This window comes from Prionailurus viverrinus, chromosome A2 (genome assembly GCF_022837055.1).
Source record: "Prionailurus viverrinus isolate Anna chromosome A2, UM_Priviv_1.0, whole genome shotgun sequence".
NCBI lineage: Eukaryota > Metazoa > Chordata > Mammalia > Carnivora > Felidae > Prionailurus > Prionailurus viverrinus.
Genome location: NC_062562.1, coordinates 154,574,305 through 154,597,165, shown reverse-complemented (window position 1 = coordinate 154,597,165; position 22,861 = coordinate 154,574,305). Strand labels below are relative to the sequence as shown.

The 22,861-nt window shown below is 41.1% G+C and overlaps 1 protein-coding gene across 3 annotated transcripts in view; it reads right to left on the bottom strand.

Annotated features, from left to right (window-relative positions):
• UBN2 (ubinuclein 2) overlaps positions 1-14,016 on the bottom strand; it is a 79,644-nt gene extending 65,628 nt beyond the window's left edge. For 2 of the 3 annotated variants that reach the window (XM_047841508.1, XM_047841528.1), the window contains exons 1-2: positions 13,212-14,015; positions 7,511-7,603 (exon numbers count right to left, since the gene is read on the bottom strand). In XM_047841508.1, the coding sequence (XP_047697464.1) occupies positions 7,511-7,603; positions 13,212-13,682 (564 nt within the window). In that variant the 5' untranslated portion in view covers positions 13,683-14,015. Of the gene's footprint in view, positions 1-7,510; positions 7,604-13,211 lie in introns of all 3 variants that reach the window. The other variant, XM_047841519.1, reaches the window with a different exon arrangement.
• Positions 14,017-22,861: the final 8,845 nt, after the last annotated feature.

The window sequence follows — 22,861 nt, the reverse complement described above, 5'->3', positions numbered from 1 at the left end:
AGTATTTACTGAGAAGAAGTCACTCATTGGAAATTATACAGTTATTCCAAATATTGCCATTCTCTTCTTGCAGCATTATTTATAATAACAAAGTTATGGAAATAACCTAAGTGTCCACTGATACATACATGGATAAAGAAGATATGGTATATATATATATATATATATATATATATATATATACACACAATGGAATATTACTCATCCATAAAAAATTAAATCTTGCCAGCTGGGACAACATGGATGGAACTAGAGAGTATAACGCTAAGGGAAGTAAGAGAAAGACATGATTTCAGTCAGATGTCGAATTTAAGAAACAAAACAAATGAACAAAGGAAAAAAGAGGCAAACCAACAAACAAGCCTCTTAACAACAGAGAACAAATAGATGGTTACCAAAGGGGAGATAGGTAGGGGGATGTGTGAAATAGATGAAGGGGATTAAGAGTACACTTACCATGGGGTGCCTGGGTGGCTCAGTCAGTTGAGCGTTTGACTCTTGATTTTGGCTCAAGTCATGATCCCAGAGTCATGGGATCAAGCCCCACATCGGGCTCTGCCCACAGACCACATGCAGAGCCTGCTTGGGATTCTCCCTCTCTGCCCCTCACCTGCTCACGTTCTCTCTCAAAATAAATAAACTTAAAAAAAAAAAAAAAAAGAGTACACTTACCACGATGAGTGCTGAGGAATACATGTAACTGTTGAATCACTATATTGTATACCTAAAACTAATATAATACTGTAAGTTAACTATACTGGAATTAAAATAAAATTTAGAAAAAAAGATGTTGTCATTCTTTAAAACATATCAGGGCAAAGTCAATTTTAAAAAGCTTGTATACAAAAAGAAAATCAAGACTTTATAAATATACTTTTTTATTAAAAACAGTATTAACTCCATTTGATCAACTGATTTTATTTTTCAATTGCTTTATTTATAAGATTGCTGAAAACTACTTTCCTACCATCAAATCTACCCTTATCCTCTCTTTTAAAATAAATATGAAGCTATCAGGGCTCCGAGAGTCCAAAATCACATAGAGTTAAATATCAAATGTGGCATTCAAAATCTATATGGTAAAGTAAGTGAATTTTAAAGTCATAATGTGACTTCAGAAATGCTAATAAATGTTTGGCTGAATACATGTGTTCCTATTCAGAGAGTCATTCAGATTCAAAGAGCTGAGCAGCTGAGCCCCTGCAAGGCACCAGATATTATACTAAGCACTTCCATTTAGATTATTGAATTTATATCCAATTCTAGGATACCATGATCTTTCAAGATGGCTAGGGTAACTGAGAAAAACCACTAAAAGAAATCTTCCAACCACCACAGGTTTTCCTATGCCCTCGAAGGCTCAGAGAACAAGTCTATACCCATCAAAGCGAACCTCATTCACTGATGTAGAGTGTATACAGCCTCAGAAAAAGCATACACAATCTAGAAACCATCTAAAAACTGAGTTGGAAATTCAGGATATTCAGGAAACTAGGACATTTAGCCTAAACATTTGGAGCCTTAAAATTGAGAATGAGGAAAGGAACACAAACCTCTTTCAATTGTATCCTGCTTTCTTCCTATAGTAACCAACAAGAAAAATTTGGAACCTATGGAGAAGTATCAAAGGTTGGACTTAGCTATTTAATAAGATTTATATACAACAACCAATTTAGTATGCTCTAAGTAAAATTAAGCACTGAACAGTTACATTCCTCTTTTCCCAAGAAAACATGTAGCAATTAATGCTGAACATTCATTGTTACATTACCTAAAAGGTAACAGGACACAGGCAATTAAAAACAGGACAGAATAGAGGGAAAAAACAAACCATTTGATACAGGGTACTAGGTCTACAATTTTATAAGTCCTATAATTTCTATTACTGCTTTTCAACTACTAAAATTGTCTCCATCCCTTCCCCCAAGCAACTGCTGCAAGACAAAGGACACATCCTGAACTCCACCTTCTCCATCCTTTTCCCTCAAGTGGCAGCCAGCTCCACTTGACACAGCTCCTTTCCAGCACAAGGAACCGCCACACACACGTACTCCAGACCACAAGAAGCCCATAAACTTGCCTCAGCCCTCCACCACACCAATTTGTCACTAACGTTGCTTACAGACCCAGCCACCACTCAAGGCATCTTATTATTCCCCCGTATCATGGAAACCCCCAACTGAGTTTAACTTGCTCCGTTCTCTGAAACTTCCTACAAATGCATTCTCCTCCACAACGGAAATGGCAGGCCCTCCCACCTGTACCACCAACCACCCAGCTCACAGAAGACAAGGGGCAAATGTGAAAGTACATGGACTGATAAGTTAAATAAATTAGAAAAAAAGAAAGAGTGAAGCAAGTATACCAAGTCTCCAACTAGGGCCTGAGAGCTGGATATGGCCCACAGATGTATTGTTTAGTCTAGTAGGTGTTTTAACTAGAAGCCAATATTTAAGAAATATTAGAGGAAAATCCAGACTTCAGCCTTCTTTTGAGAAATGTAAAGATGTGACAACCCTAAGCCCAAGTCCCCGCAAAGTAAGAAGGGCTGCAGCTGACAGGAGCTGTCCCCTATTTCAGACAACCCCCCACCTTTACTGTTCACGTGGCCTGCTTCGCTGGTGGATCAGTGGGCATCTGAATTTGCTACAGGATACTAAAGGAACTATTGGACAGTAAACTACAGTCAATAAAGATCTTCAGTGATTAAGAGTGACCTTTTGTGAGAGCCTAGCACCGTACAACGTATCTCCTCCCAGGTCGCTTTGGCCCAATGATTTTCTTAAAGGGTTCCAAATACTTTGTTGTGGTCTTTACGAAGACTGTAATAACTAACTGTCTGTAAATGGTGATTGACCGTTTGGAGAATGACCAAAGATAAAGGCCAATTGGAAGAGAATGCCTGAGCTAAAAGATCAAAATCAGTGGGGCAGTCAAATACTAGAGGTTAAAAATCCCATACACGTTTATATCAAAAAGAATTTATGACATGTGCAATAAGACGGAGCAGTTCTCCACGAGAGTGACATGTTTAAATAGTATTTCCTATTTAGATAGCACTTTAAATATTTCCAACATTAAAAATCTATTTTTTCATCTGACGCTGACAAAACCCCTGTGCTATACATATAAAGTTGGCTAGACAGATCTTGTTTTCCCCTGACAGATGCCAAAGCATAAAAACGCCAAGAGGCTTCACTAAGGTCAGCTAGTTAACATGGTAAAGATAGGATGAGAATCCAGCTGTGTTAACTCACAATCCTGTGCTCCTTCCGCTTCTTATCCACTCGATATCCTATGAGGGGCAGAAAAGTTATTCCAGGGATTACAGACAAATGTGGTTTGACAGGAGACTGGAAGAATCCATTCAATGACTCTGCACCAAGGTCTCCAAAATTCCTTCCAGTTTCAAGAGTGGAACTGGCCTTTCTACTCACTTTCAGACCCCCAGAGTCATTCACTTCCACAGGCACGGCTTGGTACTCGATTTGTGTGTCTATGTCTTGTCTTCCCAATTATTCTGAAAGTTTCTCCAAGAGAAAGCAACTATCATGCCCCTTTGTATGTCCAACGTAAATCCTCAAGTACTTTATCATTTATACACAAAATTTAACAAAAAAAGTGCATCTCTCATTCTAAAAAGCAGAGAGCTAGAAGTAACCTTAAGTGATTTTCAGAAATAATGACAAGGACATCTAAATTATATGAAGGAAACAAAAGTTAGAAGGTAGCTAGTTTCGGGGCGCCTGGGTGGCGCAGTCGGTTAAGTGTCCGACTTCAGCCAGGTCACGATCTCGCGGTCCGTGAGTTCGAGCCCCGCGTCGGGCTCTGGGCTGATGGCTCAGAGCCTGGAGCCTGCTTCCGATTCTGTGTCTCCCTCTCTCTCTGCCCCTCCCCCGTTCATGCTCTGTCTCTCTCTGTCTCAAAAATAAATAAAACGTTAAAAAAAAAAAAAATTAAAAAAAAAAAAAAAAAGAAGGTAGCTAGTTTCAAGTTTTATAAACCTCCAAATTAAGTCCTCGTTTTATCACCAAAAAAGTTTAAGGAAATTAAAAAAAAAAAGGAAATGTAACCTTGGTGGGTTAACATTTTGCAATATTTTACATATACTATTTAAGGCTTTTTACTTGAAATATAAATATACATATAACATATGCATAAATATAAATATACATACAGACATCCCAATTTGCTACCTCTCAACACCAAAAAAATCTTTGCTGTTTATTTTTTTAAATTTTTTGTTAATGTTTATCTTATTTTTGAGAGAGACAGAACATGAGCAGGGCAGGGGCAGAGAAAGAGGGAGACATGGAATCCAAAGCAGGCTCCAGGCTCTGAGCTGTCAGCACAGAGTCCAACTCAGGGCTCAAACCCACAGCCGTGAGATAATGACCTGAGCCAAAATCAGACGCTTAATCGACTGAACCTCCCAGGTGCCCCAAATCTTTGCTGTTTAGAAGTGATCTTTTGTGACAGCCCGGGGCCTAGAGGTGGATAAAGTATCTTCTCCCATCACTTTCAACCTGATGATTTTCTTAATTAAAAGGATCCAAATAATTTGTTAAAACATACATATTTAATACCTGTAATACTCATGGCACACAAAGGCCTCATAGGATAGGACATTTTAAATCTCTACTTAGGGGGCGCCTGGGTGGCGCAGTCGGTTAAGCGTCCGACTTCGGCCAGGTCACGATCTCGCGGTCCGTGAGTTCGAGCCCCGCGTCGGGCTCTGGGCTGATCGCTCGGAGCCTGGAGCCTGTTTCTGATTCTGTGTCTCCCTCTCTCTCTGCCCCTCCCCCGTTCATGCTCTGTCTCTCTCTGTCCCAAAAATAAATAAACGTTGAAAAAAAAAAAAAAATCTCTACTTAGAAAGGAAATACGAGGGGTGCCTAGGTGGTGCAGTTGGTTAAGCATCCAACTCTTGATCTCAGCGCAGGTCATGATCTCGCAGTTCGCGGGTTCGAGCCCCGCACTGGGCTCTGTGCTGATGGTGTAGATCCTGCTTGGGATTCTGTCTCTCCCTCTCTCTGCCCCTCCCCTGCTTGTGCTCTCTCTCTCTCAAAATAAATAAATAAACTAAAAAAGAAAAAAAAATTTTAAAGAAAGGAAATAAGAGAGTAAGTAGCCACAATAAAAATCTAGAGAAGAAATATAGCCCATTAATTTGAATAATAACAAGAGTAATATTTTATCCCTGCATAATTACAGCGCCTGGATATAACCCAGTTATTTGGAACTCGATTTTACACATCAACCACCTTCTTCAGAATATTGGTTTTTCCATGGCAAGTACTATCCAAGGGCTCCCCAATAAGATTTAATGCTAACTCTGAAGCAGTACATCATACGCTGAGTCACAATACTTATAGGATCATATGCTAGGAATTCTTCCATTTGCAAAGGGCAATTCTAATTCTTAGTTCTATAACCTATGGAAAAAGTAGGCACTCCAATGTAGTAGTAGAGGAATGGAAACTGGTAACTTAGAAACCGGTAATTTGGTTAATATATACCCAAACTAAATAAATAAATGCATATATCTTTCGACCTAAAAATTCCACTTCTAGGAATCTGCCCAACAGATAAACTTGCAACTCTGTGAAATACCACACGACTAAGTAATTTACTGTAGCACTATTTACAACAGCAAATTTTTGGAAACAATTTAAATCATTTGGGGACTGGTTAAATAAACTGTGATATGTCCATACAATGGAATACCACGCAACCCTAAAAGAGAGGGAGAGGGAGAAAGAGAGAGGGAGAGAGGGAGAGAGGGAGAGAGGGAGAGAGGGAGAGAGAGAGAGAGAGAGAGAGAGAGAGAGAGAGAAGAAAGTTCTCTTTGTATTGATATGAAAAAATCTCCAAGTTAGAGTAAATGAAAAAAACAAAGAACAGAAGGACCCTCCAAAACATTATGTGCCTCTGGGAGGTGAGATTATATGGGTGAACAAAAGAATGAAAGATTTTTCACTCTATACTTTTTGAGTTCTGAACCATGTAAATATATTGTCTGGTTAAAACATTAAATTTAACCAATGTATCAACTTGCATACAAAAGCCATAGGGGGTGCCTGGGTGGCTCATCAGTAGAGCATCTGACTCCTGATTTTGGTTCAGGTCATGATCCCAGGAAGGTGGGATCAAGCCCAGCAGGGAGCCTGCTTAGGATTCATTCATTCTCCCATTCTCTCTCTCTGTCTCTCTCTCCCCCTATGCCCCTCTCCTGTGCTAGCACTCTCTCTCACAGAAAAAAAAAAAAAAAATCGTTGGGGCACCTGGCTGGCTCAGTCAGTAAACCATGGGACTCTTGATCTCAGGGTCATGAATTCAAGTCCCACTTTGGGTACAGAGATTACTTAAAAATAAAAATCAAGCCATAGTACATCAGAATATATAATGAGAACACCGTATTTTAATCAAACACTACAGTTTACATAACAACTTTTGCTATTCTTTCCATCAAAACGCCCACCAGTCCATCCCCAAATTATTATATAATTACAGAATATAAAGCCAGAAGGAGCTTCAAAGAGTCTTCAGAAAAAGAAAACTGTGGCCCACAAAGGTTAAATAATCTCACCAGAGGACAATTTGTAGGTGGCAAAGTACGGCCTACAACCTGATCCACATCCCAAAGCATTCTCATACTTTTCCCTCACCCCAAATACATTCTTCATTAGCACAAGGAGCCAACTAGTGTCAACCAAGATCCTAGTTGAATCTGGATAACAAGAATGACAGGGCTAGCACCACCTGCCCTCCTATCTCTGTGAGACAATTTTCAGTGCTTACAGGGGAACCCGAAAGGGGTCTTGCTTTTCATGGGTTATGTTTTAGCAAAGTGCCATGAAGTCAAGTCATAGGATAAACATCAGGAGTGAGGAGGGGAGAGGGCTTTCCTACAAACCCAGTTACTAGAAAACTTGAGGAAAATGTTAAGCAACTTCACAATCAGGTCATTAGAATTTATTTTTACATTAAAACCAATACCAATCTATTCATGGCACAGAATTTAAAATGTACATGAATGTTTAAGGTAAACAAGAGACTTTCAAAGAAATTTCATGCTGCTTCTGACTGATTCTGATCCCCAGGGCCTAGAAGTACACACATTCATTCTCTTAAAGTCTAAAGAGGCATGAAAACTTGAGACATACTACACCAAGGGAATTAAAGTGGTCTTCTCAATGGCAGTGGAAAAACAAAGGATCAGAGCTAGACACACATGGATATGTAGCTTAGTTCCTGCCACTGTGTGATCTTGAGCTCAGAGCCTCAGTTTCTTCATGTGTAAAACGCACTCAGTATTACTTAGTATGTGGTGTTATTATAAGGATGGGAGAAAATATAAGTTAAGCAAGGTACCTGGACTCTATAAGAAGTGCAATTTATAAGAGCAAAATAAGGTTTGCAGTGGGTATTATAAGCCCTCCCAACCAGTCACAGGAGGAAAAAAGGCCAACAGGGTAAACTGACCTAGTGAAGAGTATATTATACTCACATATTTCATTTCAAACTTCTTAGCCAACATTTCCACTTCTTGCCTCTCTTGCTGCTCGTCATTAAATGGGTCTTCTGTGTGAATGGGCTTCTTCTGATTCAAAGAAAATGGGAAAAGAAATAAAAGTATTAGTACTGCTTCAACCAGAGGCAAATACATCCTTAAATTTAATGAGAGTCAAAATTTCCAAATATTAACAAATGAGTTAGAAGCATTAAAAGTAACCAGAAAGAAATGTTCATCTGTAGCAAAATAACACTTGCAGTTTTAATGGATTCTTACACATTCTCAAGTTTTTCGGTGAACAGCTCAACAATTCAACTTGTCTCCTCCTACAGAATGATCTATGGCCACCATGTCCAAAATAAAAAGGCCAAAAATCCCCCCAAGAAAATTAGATAAAAACAAAAATCCCACTTATAACTCCAGTTTGAGATCTTCCCAACAAAGATAACTGTTTTGGTCAGGAAATGCTTCTCAAAGGATCACCTGGTTATTCATCAGTGTCACCGCTGATTCATCTGCCCTGAGCTCTCACTAGAGTATCTGTAGCTGCTATAGCCTTCTGCTGAGGCCGGGCATCAACACCTCTACCTACATCACCTACTTTTGTTTGTTTAATTTTTTTTAACGTTTATTTATTTTTGAGAGAGACAGACAGAGCGGGAGCATGGGGAGGGGCATAGAGAGGGGGAGACACAGAATCCAAAGCAGGCTCCAGGCTCTGAGCTGTCAGCACAGAGCCCGATGTGGGGCTCAAACCCACGAACCGCGAGATCATGACCCGAGCCGAAGTCCGATGCTCCACCAACTGAGCCACCCAGGTGCCCCAACATCACCTACTTGTTATCAATGGATAGTCATTCAGGGAATACATACTACTTGCAAACAAAGCTAGAAAAGTGAAGTAGCTGCGAATAGATTACATTACCATGGCCTCCTTCTAGCAGGGAAGAATCAAAGTTTATTATAATACATGGTTTTTAAAAAACCACACAAACAGCTCGGATCCCACATTTGCCATCCATTTACCGAAACAAACAAAAACATAAATCACATCCTTTACTCAGGTTTACTATTTTAGCAGGCGCATTTCATATATATATATTTTTTCAGCCCAAAAAAGGGGAAACAAAGAGCTGCATATGCGTCAAAATTCTACTTGTACCCAATTATGAACAAATGACTAGAAAGTTAATTTTTTAAAAAAGGAAGGCTAGGTATTTTTACTGAGGTAGTATTTTCAGGAATTAAAGATAAAGTATATTACAACTGAAATATTGGATACAGATTCAGCTGAATCTGAAGAAAAAAATTCAGAAGGGACAAAGGTTTGCACACTTTGGAACAGAGATATTTCATCCTGGGTATAAAGGCTGAGGTTTGATCAGTCTAAAAACATGACAGAAAAATATGAACAGAATTCATACAAAACAATTCATCAGACCTAGGGTATAAGAATAAAAGGATGCTCTTAAAGCTTAAAGAAGTAATCTTAGAATCAACTTGTAAAATTATCTACTGCAATAAGTAATATATTTACAGAATCCTTTATCCCAGTAGGAGTTACCTGTGGAAAAAATACATATGACCTGAAAGGAATAATTAAACCAGCAGGAAGAGACTGATAATGAAATAAGAAATATGAAGCATGTCCAGGATACAGCCCTAACCTGAGCCTAAGGACAGAGAGCAACCACCATGACTGCCATTATGAACTTATGCTTCAAGTCATTGTGAAGTCTAAACACTAGGTCTTCCTGTTGGTCTGACCCGTTTTATATGTGAAATATAAACACACAGACATATATTTTTAATAAGAATCACCTTATGTGCCATTTTATAAGATTTTGTGTAGACTTCATAGAGACATCAAAAATAAATCTCTTACTCTTGACAGTCTGTAAAAATAAATTTAAGAAAACTGACTCACTCTCCTTTCACAGTTAAGAAATCAACCCCTACCCACAATCAAGGCTCTAAGTAAGCTTTATGGTTTTCCGATGGAAAAAAAGATTTGAAAATCAGTAAATATCAAAATTATGAGCTACCCACAGGCACAAACATTGTAATAATTTTGTCCTTTGATGTTAACTCATTAACACCATTTTCGGATCTTTCACGTTACCGAAAATATGCACTATGACAATGGGATACCATAGAATTCTGTAAAAGTATAACCATATTAACACCATAATCATTTTTTTTCCTTTTTTAAGTTTATTTTATCCATTTTGAGAGAGGGAGGGAGAGAGAGAGGGAGGGAGAGAGAGAGAGAGAGAGCGTGAGAGCATGGGGTGGGGGTGGGGCAGAAAGGGGGGGAGAGGGAGGGAGGGGGAGGGAGGGTGCCAGAGGGGGAAGGAGGGAGAGAGAGAGAGACACCCAAGTAGGCTCCACCTGTCAGCACTGACCCAATGTGGGGCTCGAACCCCACCAACCGTGAGACCATGACCCAACCAGAAATCAAGAGTCGGACACTTGACCAACTAGCCACCCAGGCACCCCTCTTTTTCTTTTTATACTAAATGTTCAATTAATCACATTCACAAATGGATGCTCTAGTTAACTGATTCCCTGGTTTACTAAAAGTTAAACAAAAACTACTTGCATAGCAATTACTGCCAGAACTTATATCTAAACTGTACTATTTCCCTTTAGCCAGAAATGGTGAACACATTAATCTCTGAGGATAGAGACAATTGCCGTGCCTCAGTCATCATCCCCAACCACCTCAATCAGGGCTTAGCAGTCCACAGAGATAACAAGGTAAGGGTTTAGCTAACCTGCGTCCTTATAACCTAACAAGAAGGGATTTTGTTTTTCATATTTTGCCAACATACACTCATTTAACTGTGCTTTGCCTCATTAATAAAAAATAATATGCAAGAATTCTGTTTGCATTCGGTTAATCAGGGTTTTACTATTCATTTTGTATCTATGAAGGGGAATGATTTAAACGTATCCCGATAAAGATGGTATTCACATGCGACACAGATTTATACCTACACCTATTAACTAAAATCTTATTCAGTGATAGATGGCTATTTCAAAATTTAGAATCTTTTTTTTTCTTTTAATTTTACACAATGTCTTTTCCTTGCCTTTCTACTCAAACTCAGCTACACAGTAAGTTTTTCAATTACAAAAACTCAACATTAAAACTATTTTGAAAAGATTATAACATCCTTAAAAATAACTGGACTCTCCCTGAGGGAAGAAAAACCAAATTTGGGAATCACTGCTTTGCAGATCAATTCTGTTGGTTTCATTTTGCTTTTTTTGTTGGTTTCTATTGCTAGGATTTCCTTTCACAGAAATATGACAACCTCATTTAAAGAAATGTTTCCTACAATTCCTTTAAAAATATGTTCATTGGGAGTTATCATAGGTAAATCTGGCAAATCTTGGTTGCAAAGGTGCATTGTATAAACCATGGGGGTTTTTTTGTTCAGAATACAACAAATGATACATGGCTGAATATACAAGAAAAAGTGACCAATATATCCCTAAATTGAGAGCATAAACAGAAAAACTAAACTGAATTATTCATCTTTCTCCTATTACATGAAACTAGTAGTTCTGATATTATCAGGTTAACAAACAAGGTAGAGGGTCAAAATTAACTTTTTTTGGTCGTAATTAAAAGATAAATATCTACTATTACTTTATCATGGAATGAATATCATAGCATTAAGAGGATCAGAACAAATCCCTATTCCTACTATAACTCTCATTTTAGTTCATTTTGGCAGGATCCTCTAAATTTTTTTAAACTATACAATTTTAAGAAGTTTTGTTTTATTAACAAGTGGTACTAGTATGGAAAGAAATACTAATAAAATTACATACAAGCACTTTGCATCTGCATCCTCATTTGCAAAGTGGGGACAATGGTCCCTACCTCAAGGAGCTCTGCTGGACTGATTCCATAAGCCATAACCTTACTCGGACCTGTGTCTAGCACGCACATAGGAAGAATTCAGTAAATATTAGCTACCATAATGTATTTTTACCCAAATATGGTGCTTTTCATCTGTAATGTATGAAGTAGATTAGGGAGTCAAACAGCAAACTTACTTAGATGAGAAGATCAAATACAATTTACTTGAAAAATGCTCCAATCCAGTATTTTCAAAATTATTTTGGAAAAAAGAAACATCAAATTTATAAAAAGGAGGGGTACTAAAGTGAGTCTGAAGGATAAAATGTTATGTGGACATGGCCAATATGATCTCTACCCTTGCCAATTCATTTAGGTTGCAAACATTTAAAATGATTTGACCTAGGGGCACCTGTGTGGCTCAGTCAGTTAAGCGTCTGACTTCAGCTCAGGTCATGATCTCGTGGCTCATGAGTTCAAGCCCCGTGTTGGGCTCTGTGCTGACAGCTCAGAGCCTGGAGCTTGCTTCAGATTCTGTGTCTCCCTCTCTCTGCCCCTTCTTCCCCTGCTCATGCTCTGTTTCTCTTTCTCTCTCAAAAATAAACATGAAAAAAATAATAATAAAGTGATTTGACCACACAACAATATTTACAAATAATGATCAAAAGATTCATTGGCCTTAAAATAAACAAAATCAAGTGACATTAATATATTTTTAAACTAAAGAGTCATTCATCTCAACTATAAAGATAGTTGAGAACAAAAACAAATGACTTCTTGAGTCCATTAGATCTGTACTGAAACAAACCTAATAAAGAGCATAATCTCTAAACGACAGAGGAAATTGTTCTTACTGCTTTTACTCTATCATTTCCCTTTCTAGTTTACTTCTAAAGATCACCAAAACCTACAATAAAGATTACAATTAGCAACAAACCTCTCTCCTATCTTCGTTGTTCACCAGTTCCATCAAAGGCATACCTATGGATTTTCAACAGTTTCTAAAAATTCAAAGCTAAGAGGTTTTTCATTGTTCTCCAAAAATCACCATGGCCAATACACCATCCTCCAACGCGGTCCTATAAACTAATGATAAACACTCAAATAAAAGTATGATGGTAGGCGCCAAAGACACCTTCCCATTCATTACACTAAGAACAAACTATACAGAAAACAAAGCTAAATAGGTTTACCAATAGCAACATGAGAGAGGAAAATAAGTAACCAAATAACCCACTTCTTCATTCCTAGAGCGGAATCCTTAGTCTGAAATTTTTCAGATTACTTTCAAATCCCCTTCAATTAAGAGAAATACCCAACGTTCGCAAGCACACCTCAGAGCCAAACATAAGAGTGAAGAGGACGATGTCGAGGGGTTACACTATCTCTGGGCTTCCGACCGGGGGGCGTGTCCCCCAAGGTTTTCTCTTCCTTTCTACTGGAATGACTGACTGCTGGAGCTCCACAAGGAAAACCCAACCACGTAACTTGCAGAGCTCCCAGATTTTGCATGGGGAGCAGAAAGGAACATAAATTCTGAGGTCCCGAAAGCTGCAGAGGAAAACCGGCTCCGAGCGGCATTCGGAGCAGGCGAGCGAGGGGGGGTCGGCGGAGCCGGGTGGGAGCCTTGGCCAACCCTGGGGAGCAAGTGAAAGCAGCACCGACCACTCGTCCACCCTCTCGGCCCCAGCCCCCGCCAGCCCACCCTCCCAGGCGACCCGAGACGCGCAAAGTGGGCGTCGGAAGGTGCCAACCACTGGGAGAGGCGGACGCGTCCTGAGACTCCCAGGGTCTGGGGGGTGAGGGAGGAATCTTCTGTACCCGTTGTTCTCCGCACAGCAGCAGCTCCGGGTAACTGAACTCCACGCAGCTCTCGTCGGTGGGATCCTTGAGCACCAGCTCCAGGCGCACCGTCTCCCTCGGCGGCCTCTGCTGCGGCTCGGCCCGGGAAGCCGTCTCCCGCGGCGGGGGCGGCTGCAAGTGCAGCTGAGGGAGCGGCGGCGGCGGCGGCTCGGGCCGCGGGGGCTCGCGCTGCAGCGACATGGGCGGCTCGGCGCGGCTGACCTCGCGCTGGGGGAGCGGCTTCTCCCGCGGCGGGGGCTGCACGTCCGACCGGGGGGCAGCCTCCCGCGGGGCCGGCTGCTCCGCCCGGGCCGGCTCGCGGTATGGCTGCGGCTCCAGCCGGGGGGGCTCGCGAGGGTACTCGGGCTCGCGTTCGGCCCCCGGGTAGTCGGCCTCGCGCCGCCTCACCGGTGACAGGCTAATAAACGCTACTCTGCGTGGCTCCGCCATCCCCACTGTTCTGGCCCTGTGCCTTCGCTCGAGCCGGCGCTCGGTTCTACGCCGAGTTGTTTGCCTGCCCGCCCTTCCTTTTGCTTTCCGTCGCTTTTCTTCCCTCCACCACCCTCAGTCGTCTCTGCCGACGCCACCGTGAGTGCGGACCGTGCCCCCTTCCCAGCCACTATGTTCTGATGGGCTCCACCGCCATCGCCAGGGTCGCCGCAGCCGCCATGTTGGATACCCCACATAAATAGAAGCAGGCCGCTGAGCGGGCGCATGCGCAGATAGGAGACGCTCGCGTCCACCGTCGTGGCTGCGGCTCAGTTTTCCTCTTTTCCTCCCAACAGTCTGGAGTCCAGACAGGTCAGCGGAAGTGACGTAGTGGCAGGCCCGGTTTCCTTGGAAACGGAGACGCCGTCTGCGCCCTTCCTAAAAGGGAGGGGTCTGGGGTTTCCCTAGCTTCCCGTTTGCACCCGGAAACCGGAGGCGCGCGTGGGGCTCAGCAAAGAGCCAGCGTTGGGATGCGCCTGGGGCTGACCTAGTCATGGCGCTGGGTCCCGTCCGGCCCATTCCTCCGGCACTCGGCTCTAATGAGTTGGGGTTGTCAGGCTGGTTACTCGAGGCGGATACGGAGAAAGGGTTGAGGGACGCGAGGACCAGCTGCGGTGCCTGCCTGCCCAGCGCCCCGCTGCCCGAAATACCGAGGGAAGAAAGGAAATGGCTAACTCCAGCCGGACTCGCCCTGCGGCTTCCCTCCGCAGAGCGCAACACTGACTCCCACAGGCCTACCTTTCCTCGACCGACTGCTGTCGCCCGGCCACGGTGGGGATTGTGTGTGGCACGGTCGTAAAATGAGCAGTACCGTTTTGCAGTTGGGTAAATGAACAGTTCTGGGCTCGTCCACAAAGCCTAAACTGTTGAAATTAACAGAAAACTTCTCAGGAGGATTTGGTGGTGTTTTAGAGAACGTACTCCCTGCAAGTGGAATGCTAAATGACCCATTTCGGGGTGGAGGGGAGCCTTGTTTGGGAACGCCTTGTAGGCACACGTGTGATAAACTAATTGGAATCCAGATTTAAAAGGATGAGAGTTACTGTCCATTTTAATCCACGAACCAGAAAGCAAATTTGAGGCCCTCCCCCCTCCAAATCCTGAAGAGAATTCACGCCTTCTGTTAAATCCATTAACCGGATTAACAATGTTACCACGAATTCGCGACCGTTTCATTGAGTCAGTATGACGTCTTAGACACTCAGTATTTTCCTACAGAGTAAGTTGTATGGTAACTCGTATCCAGTAGCCTCCACAGTTTAGCTCAGACAGCAAACTGGCGGTCTGTGGGCTGAATCGTTCTGCAGGCGTGTGACTCTTCCAACATAATCTTCCAACTTCTAACGTACTGAGTGTTCTTCTAACTTCTCACAACTCCCAGTGAGAAATAGATTCTACACTGAAACCCAGTATACGCACAGATACATAGCTGAAATACAGGTTTCACAGAACTTACCTTATGGTGTAAAATAAAGAACAAAATTAATACAGCATAAATATGTTTTATAATACAAAGTACAAACCAATCAATATAAATAGCACAGAAGATTTTACTTAATGCTGTGGACATCCTTGCCTGTTCATAGGTTTATTTCAGTCCACAATGCATGAGGGTAATGCTGCACGTTCATCTCGTCTACCATTGAGCCTGATCTGTAACTTTATTTTTCAAATGAGTCAAAACTGAATTTCTTAGTTCATATACATAGGCATTGTGACTAGTAATGTGAATCCACTTTCTTTGCAGTAAATTCTTTCATCTTAATCCAACATAATGATTATTAATTTCATGTATGGCAATCATTTTTCTGTGTAAATGAGGTACTAATCCCCAATAATTTATTCTCCTCATAGACATCAACTTTAATAAAATTATTTAAGGTTTTGAAGACCAAATGAATCTTCTATACATTTGTTTTCATTTACTATTTCAAGTTAGCTTCTGTTTTTAGTAGTTTTCAATAATTTTTATATCTTTATGGTTTCCTGATTATATTTGTTGTCCCATCACTTGCAATTCCATTATAAATTGTATAGTTTTTTTTTAGTGACTTAAATGCTATTTCCTAGTGGTGAATATATTTTTCTCCATACAGACAATAACTCCTCTATAAAATTGTCTTGCTACACATATCTGGCATAAAAGTATTATATAATTTGCAATATTAGTACTCTCATCTAGTTGGACTGTTACTGCATAAGAATCATTGATTCTTCTCAAGGTTCTGTGATAATTGAGTTGATATTTTGTTATTTCCAGGAAGTATAGCTTTGAACTTATCAGCTTGTTTGCCACCAAAAACATATGCACCAACATATTGGATGAAGCAGCTTTTTAGCACTTAGCACTAAACCATTTTTCTTTTGCCACAGCTAAACACAAAGATTGTGTTCCTCATTAATATTTGTGAAGCAACTGATAATTGTGCCAATAACTTTATGCCCTTTTCCTTAAGAACATCTTTTTGGGGCTTATTGACAAGTTGATCATGCTGTATTTTCAAATGTCCTTTTACTTTTGAAGGTATTATTAAGCTCTCTTTGCAGGAAATGTATTATCTTTTCTTCTTTGAAATGTAAAGTCTGTTTTCTGATTATTAGAATAACATATTTTTCTCAATATTTTCACTGCACATCCAAATCTAACAGCTAAACTTGAACATGGGGGCGCCTGGGTGTCTCAGTCGATTGAGCCTCCGACTCCTGATTTTGGCTTGGGAATTGATCTCAGGATTCGTCGGATTGAGCCCTGTGTCAGCCTCTGTGCTAACAGCACTGAGCCTACTTAGAATTCTCTCTCTCCTCCCTCTCTCTCTCCCTCTCTCTCTCTCTCTGCCCCTCCCCTGCTCTTGCTCACTCTCAAAGCAAATAAATAAGTTTTTTAAATAAATAAATAAATAAATAAATAAATATTTTTAAAAATAAACAAACACAATTTCTGTATTTTTCTTTCTTTTTTTTCTTTTTTGAGAGAGAGGGTGAAAGTGAGCGAGGGCAGAGAGAGAGAGAGAGGGAAAGAGAGAGTCCCACAAGGGGCAGAGAGAGAGAAAGAGAAGTGGGGCCCACCCGAAGTGGGGCTCGAGCTCACCAACCGTGAGATCACACCTGAACCAAGGTCAGATGCTTAACTGACTGAGCCACCCAGGTGCCTCTATATTTCTCACGTTATTATTTCTTCTAATAACAAAGAAGCTTCTTTGAGAACAACTGATACCAACTCGATTAATAAATAGTACACATTCACGATATGTATCACACACACACACACACACACACACACACACACACACACACATATCATACGTGATGACACCCCTTGCTCCAAAAACAGACTTTAAGTTCTTCATTGACACGCAATTGAAAATTCTGGTTTTTCTATCAGCAAGTAAAATTTCTCCTGTACTTCACTGCATAAATCACAGGCTGTGATAGGTAAAATTAGGCTCTACACTGTTATCTGTACAACAAATTAACCCAGAAATTCCAATGAGGTAACTGTTTATCTACCAGCTTCCCCTCCTGCACTCCAGCCTTGAATAATCCAGGATTAGTGTGGCCACTGGAACTTTCGATTCAATTAAGTGCTGCTGTAGCCTAGTTCATTTTTTAAAAATGCTGCTTGTGACCCTCAAAATTGATTTCACAGTCTTCTTACTGGTTGCGATCACTGGTTTGAAACCGATAGCCACCTTAGCAACCACCTTATTAGAACCTGAATAGATGAGGAAAATTTAATTTTCTTACTTTTGGGATGTTTTAGGGGCAGAGCATGGGTACCGATGCATTTCCTTGGGAATTTGGGAAATCCTAAATACTCTTGTTCAGTAGTAAGGGCCTTTGAGGAGGCCAGGAAGAGGTCAAAGTCAATTCTTCTTCTTTTTTTTTTTAATGCTTATTTATTTTTGAGAGAGAGAACTCAAACAGCAGAAGGGCAGAGATAGAGAGGGAGATAAGGAATCCCAAGCAGTCTCCGCAGTTTCAGCACAGAGCCCATCGTGGGGCTCAAACTCAAGCACCGCGAGATCATGACCTGAGCTGAAATCAAGAGTCAGATGCTTAACTGACTGAGCCACCCAGGTGCCCCAAATTCAATTCCTCTTGAATGCAAAGTTAGAATACCTTTGTCTAAGATTTTAGATTAGCTAAGATATCTAAGATATTAGTGTTATTGAACTGTAATGCTATGAGATCAGGCGTTACGTTTTTGTTGTATATAAAATATCCTGTGAGATCAAGCTACTCATACCCTTTTCATGCAAAATCACCGTCCACCACATCTTTAGCACGGCAATGTAATAATTTTACAAACTCTCAAATCTCGTGTTGAGGATTAAAGTTCAATCCAAGGTGTGGTGTTCTTGCACCTGTGGAGAAGTGTACTTATAGAAAAGGGACACACCAACCCCACTCTTTGGTGCTCCAAATTTAGTGGTATATCCTACAGGCAGAGCGGCAGGACTGTCCCCAAGTTCCTGTCTCCCACCTTCCCCAAAATGAATGAGGTAAGATGGTTGCCTTTTGGAGCTGAACAATAGGAAATACCTTAATTGGCAATAACAGCGACAATCGACAGCAAAAGGTAGAATGGACCATAGTTCAATGTTACGGTAATCCTTCCTGTGTTGGTTCTGCCTGAGGAACACCCATTTGAATCAAGACCAGAATGTTTCGGGAAGATCCAAATGAAGAATATCACAGAGAAAGAAAAGCAAGTATAAGTGTATGAAGGGAGTGAACTTGGTGGGTTGGGAGAAAGGTCAGACTGGCTGAGAGCACAGTGAGCAAGGTGGGGAGAGATGTAAGAGATAAATCTGAGAGGGATTTAAGAGTCAGCTTACACAATGGTGTAAGGAGTTGGGATTTTATTATAAATGAAACCAGAGGGGCGCCTGGGTGGCGCAGTCAGTTAAGCGTCCGACTTCAGCCAGGTCACGATCTCGCGGTCCGGGAGTTCGAGTCCCGCGTCAGGCTCTGGGCTGATGGCTCAGAGCCTGGAGCCTGTTTCCGATTCTGTGTCTCCCTCTCTCTCTGCCCCTCCCCTGTTCATGCTGTGTCTCTCTCTGTCCCAAAAATAAATAAATGTTGAAAAAAAAATTTATATAAATGAAACCAGAGCCATTGGAAAATTTTAAGTAAAAAAGTAACATGATCTTAGAAGAAAAGCATTTCTGGGCCCCTGGGTGGCTCAGTCAGTTAAGCGTCGGACTCCTGATTTCAGCTCAGGTTATGATTTTACAGTTCATGAGATCAAACCCCACATCGGGCTCTGTGCTGACAGCGTGGAGCCTGCTTGGGATTCTCTCTCTCTCTCCCTCTCTCTCTCTCTCTTCCCCTCCCCGGCTCACTCTCTCTCTTTCTCTCAAATAATAAACATTTTTAAAAGAAGGAGAAAAGCATTTCAAGAAAGTGGGTAGTCAACTCTCTGTTGAATGCTACCAAGTCTAGTAAGATGAGGGCGGGGAGGTGATTCCCTGGCTTGACAAAATGGAGATTATTGGTAACCTCGAGACTTTGTTTTCTTCAATTCAGACAAGGTTGAATTAATCTTACTTGGTTTATGGCACATTATTATCATTGGTCTATTCAAGACCCTTGTCAACCTCTCCTTCCCTCCCTCTCTGAAATTTCACCTTAATATCATTCCTCATCTCCAATGACAGAAATTATGAAGTTTAACTCTTTGTTTGTATGTGACTTCGTAATATGTGATTTTATATGCATATATTTTTAGTAGTAAGTTTATTATGTTACATATCTCATTCTGTTTCTTTTTCACTCAACATCATAGTTTTAAGATCCACCCACGTTGCTGTGTATAATGATACACCAGTTTATAACTTTTTTTTTTAAATGTATACTAATTTTTTGACAGAGAGAGAGAGCACGAGCAGGAGAGGGGCAGAGAGAGAGAGAGAGGGACACCCCGAATCCGAAGCAGGCTCCAGGCGCCGAGCTGTCAGCACAGAGCCCGACGCGGGGCTTGAACCCATGAACCACGAGATCATGACCTGAGCTGAAGTTGGACGCTTAACCGACTGAGTCACCCAGGCGCGCCTATAACTTTTGAGTACTCCGCAGTAGCACGTTTCGCCTATTTTCTTAGCGATGAAGCCTCGAATTATCTCCTGCCTCCCCACCACCACCACAGTGCAACTATGAACACATTCATATGCCCTTCGGATGTGTGTGAAAATGTGTTTTGGGGACGCATCCTCGGGTGAGAACCGTTGAGTCCTAGGACACACATTTGCATCGAGGGACCGCTCTCCAGGATGGTAGCACAAGTGCATAAGGGTTCCCATATCACTTCAGCCCTCCACTCCACCACCACCACCACCGAATCCAGTTTAATTCTTGCCAGTCCTTACTATTCCAACTTGCATTTCTCTGATGACTAAGGGAGATGAGCATTGCTTCAGAGAACCTGTTGGTCTTTTAAGTTTTCTCTTCGGCAGATTGCCGGTTTATAATCATTTTCCACTTTTCCATTTGTGCATTTTCCATTTCCTGTCTTTCTCTTGTTGAATATACAATAATTTCAAATCAGTGAGGAAATGATGGATTATTCAATAAATAGATTAAGACAACTGGATGTAAAAAAAAAAAAAAAATTTAAAAGGGGTGCCTGGGTGGCTCAGTCGGTTAAGCATCCGACTTCTGCTCAGGTCATGATCTCACAGTTTGTGGGTTCGAGCCCCACGTTGAGCTCTGTCCTGACAGCTTAGAGCCTGGAGCCTGCTTTGGATTCTGTGTCTCCTATCTCTGCCCCTCCCCCACCCATGCTCTGTCTCTGTCTGTCTCTCAAAAATAAATAAATGTAAAAAAAATGTTTGTTTGTGTTTTTTTTTTTAAAGACAACTGGGTAGCCATCCACACAGGAATAAAATTGTATCTTACGCCATATGAAAGGCTACATTTCTACTGACTCAAAGTTTTAAATGTAAAAACTGAAATAAAAACTTCAGAAGAAATCAACTGAGATAAAAAAAAAATAATCTCACACTGGGGAAGCCCTTTCCAAGTCTGGTTGATAATTTCAACCATTTAAAATAAATTGCTACATGACAGAAAAGCAGGACTAGTCAAAAACAAATGACAAAATTGAAACAATTTTGCAACACATTTCACAAAGGGTGACTGTCTCTAATCTACAAAAAACTCTCACAGATCAAGGAGCACCAACAATAATAACCAAATAGAAAAGTGAAGAAAGATATGAACAGATAGTTCACAGGAAAGGAAATACAAACAACTTTTCCGCAAATGTAGTCTGTTCAACCTGACTCAACTGTAGAATCAAAGAATACGTGCACTTTGAATTTAATAAATTGCCCTCTATAGGAAGTATCCGTTTATATTCCACTAGCAATGCATGAGGGTTTCTATTTCCCAATAGCCTTGGAAATATAACTTTTTGATCTTTGCCAAGCTGAGATATTTATTTAAGTGATTTTCGTGTACATTTCTCTTATGATGACATGATCCATACAATGGAATTTTATGCAATCTTCTAAAAATCTCATCACTAAGGTCTATTCTTAAGTGAAAAAAGCAATAGGAGGAACAACCTTCAATATGCTACCATTTGTGTAAAAAGAGGAAGAACACTGTGTTCTTTCTGGGAGAAATGATGTATTATGTATATATACATAAAATATCTCTGGATGTATATTCACAAAACTAAAAAGCGATCCGGGGAGAGACACTGCACAGCCAGTTGTAGAAACAGAAGAGGTTTTTATGGGTTGGAGACAGTCTAGCTGTGCCTGTTTTGATTTGAAGCCACCTCTGGTAACTAAACATTTGCATCTTTTTTTTTTTTAATTTAGGAATTCTAAACATACAAGAAAATGCATACTTGCATTTTTTTTATATTTTATTGAGACAGAGCGAGCACGAGTAGGGGAGGGGCAGGGAGAGAAGGACAGAGAGCAAATCCCAAGCTGGCTCTGCACGCGGAGCTCGAACTCAAGAACTATGAGATCGTGACCTAAGCCAAAATCAAGAGTAGTTGGACGCTTAACCGGTGGAGCAGCCCAGGAGCCCCAGAGCTTTTCGTTTTGTACACAGCCCTTTACCCTAGTACTCACTCCAGATAGGTAAGATCTCCTTCACCCCAGAAAGGTCCTTCGTGTCCTTTGCCGCTCAGTATCCTCCAAAAGTAAGCCCCATTCACATTTCTATCCAGCATATATTACTTTTGTGTGTCCTTGAACATTACACAGAATCACACAGTAGGTACTTAATAACACAGTATGTACATATGTGTGTGTGTGTGTGTGTGTGTGTTACGCCTGGCTTCTTTCCATCAACATGATGGTTTCGAAATTCATCCGTGGCATATTACCAGTAGTTTATTCTTTTTTATTGTTGTGTAGCATTTCAGTTATGAATATACCACAATTTGTTTATACAGTGGATGTATTTTTTAATTTTTTAAATGTTTTTATTTTATTCTTGAGAGAGAGAGAGAGAGAGAGAGAGACGCAGTGAGAGCGGGGGAGGGGCACAGAGGGACGGAGACAGAATCTGAAGCAGGGTCCAGGCTCTGATCTGTCAGCGCAGAGCCCGTCGTGGGGCTTGAACTCACAGACTGCGAGATCATGACCTGAGCCGAAGTCGGACGCCCAACCAACTGAGCCACCCAGGCACCCCAGTATACAGTGTATGTATTAATGGATATTCTGAATGTTTATTCAGCTTTAATGCTTATAAAGTGTAATAATTTCCTGTTTTCTAATTTTAATGGAAAAGTTATGGAATGCACAAGGAACAGTTCCCTTGAGCAGAAACTGGTTTGTTGCAAATTGTGCTATGAGTAACGAAATACTAAACTAATAGTAGATTCAGTCTTGAGCAGGTTCATGAGGTTGTACCCATGCGGCAAGAGTATGGGAATTTCACACTGCAGAAGCACGAGGACCAGAAGATTCTGTGTGAAAGTCGGATGCTTGAGTTGGAAAAAGCTGCAAGTGTTTGGCATAGCCGGGCCAACGTTTTTCAGTTCTTCCTCGAATGTGCGGATGGTACATGGACATTCAGAGAAGGGAGAAATCAAAAAGTTTGGAATAGTTAGGGAAATGTTATGGAGGAAACGCACGTACGGATGATGAGGTGGTGGGTAAATAGAATAAGGGAAA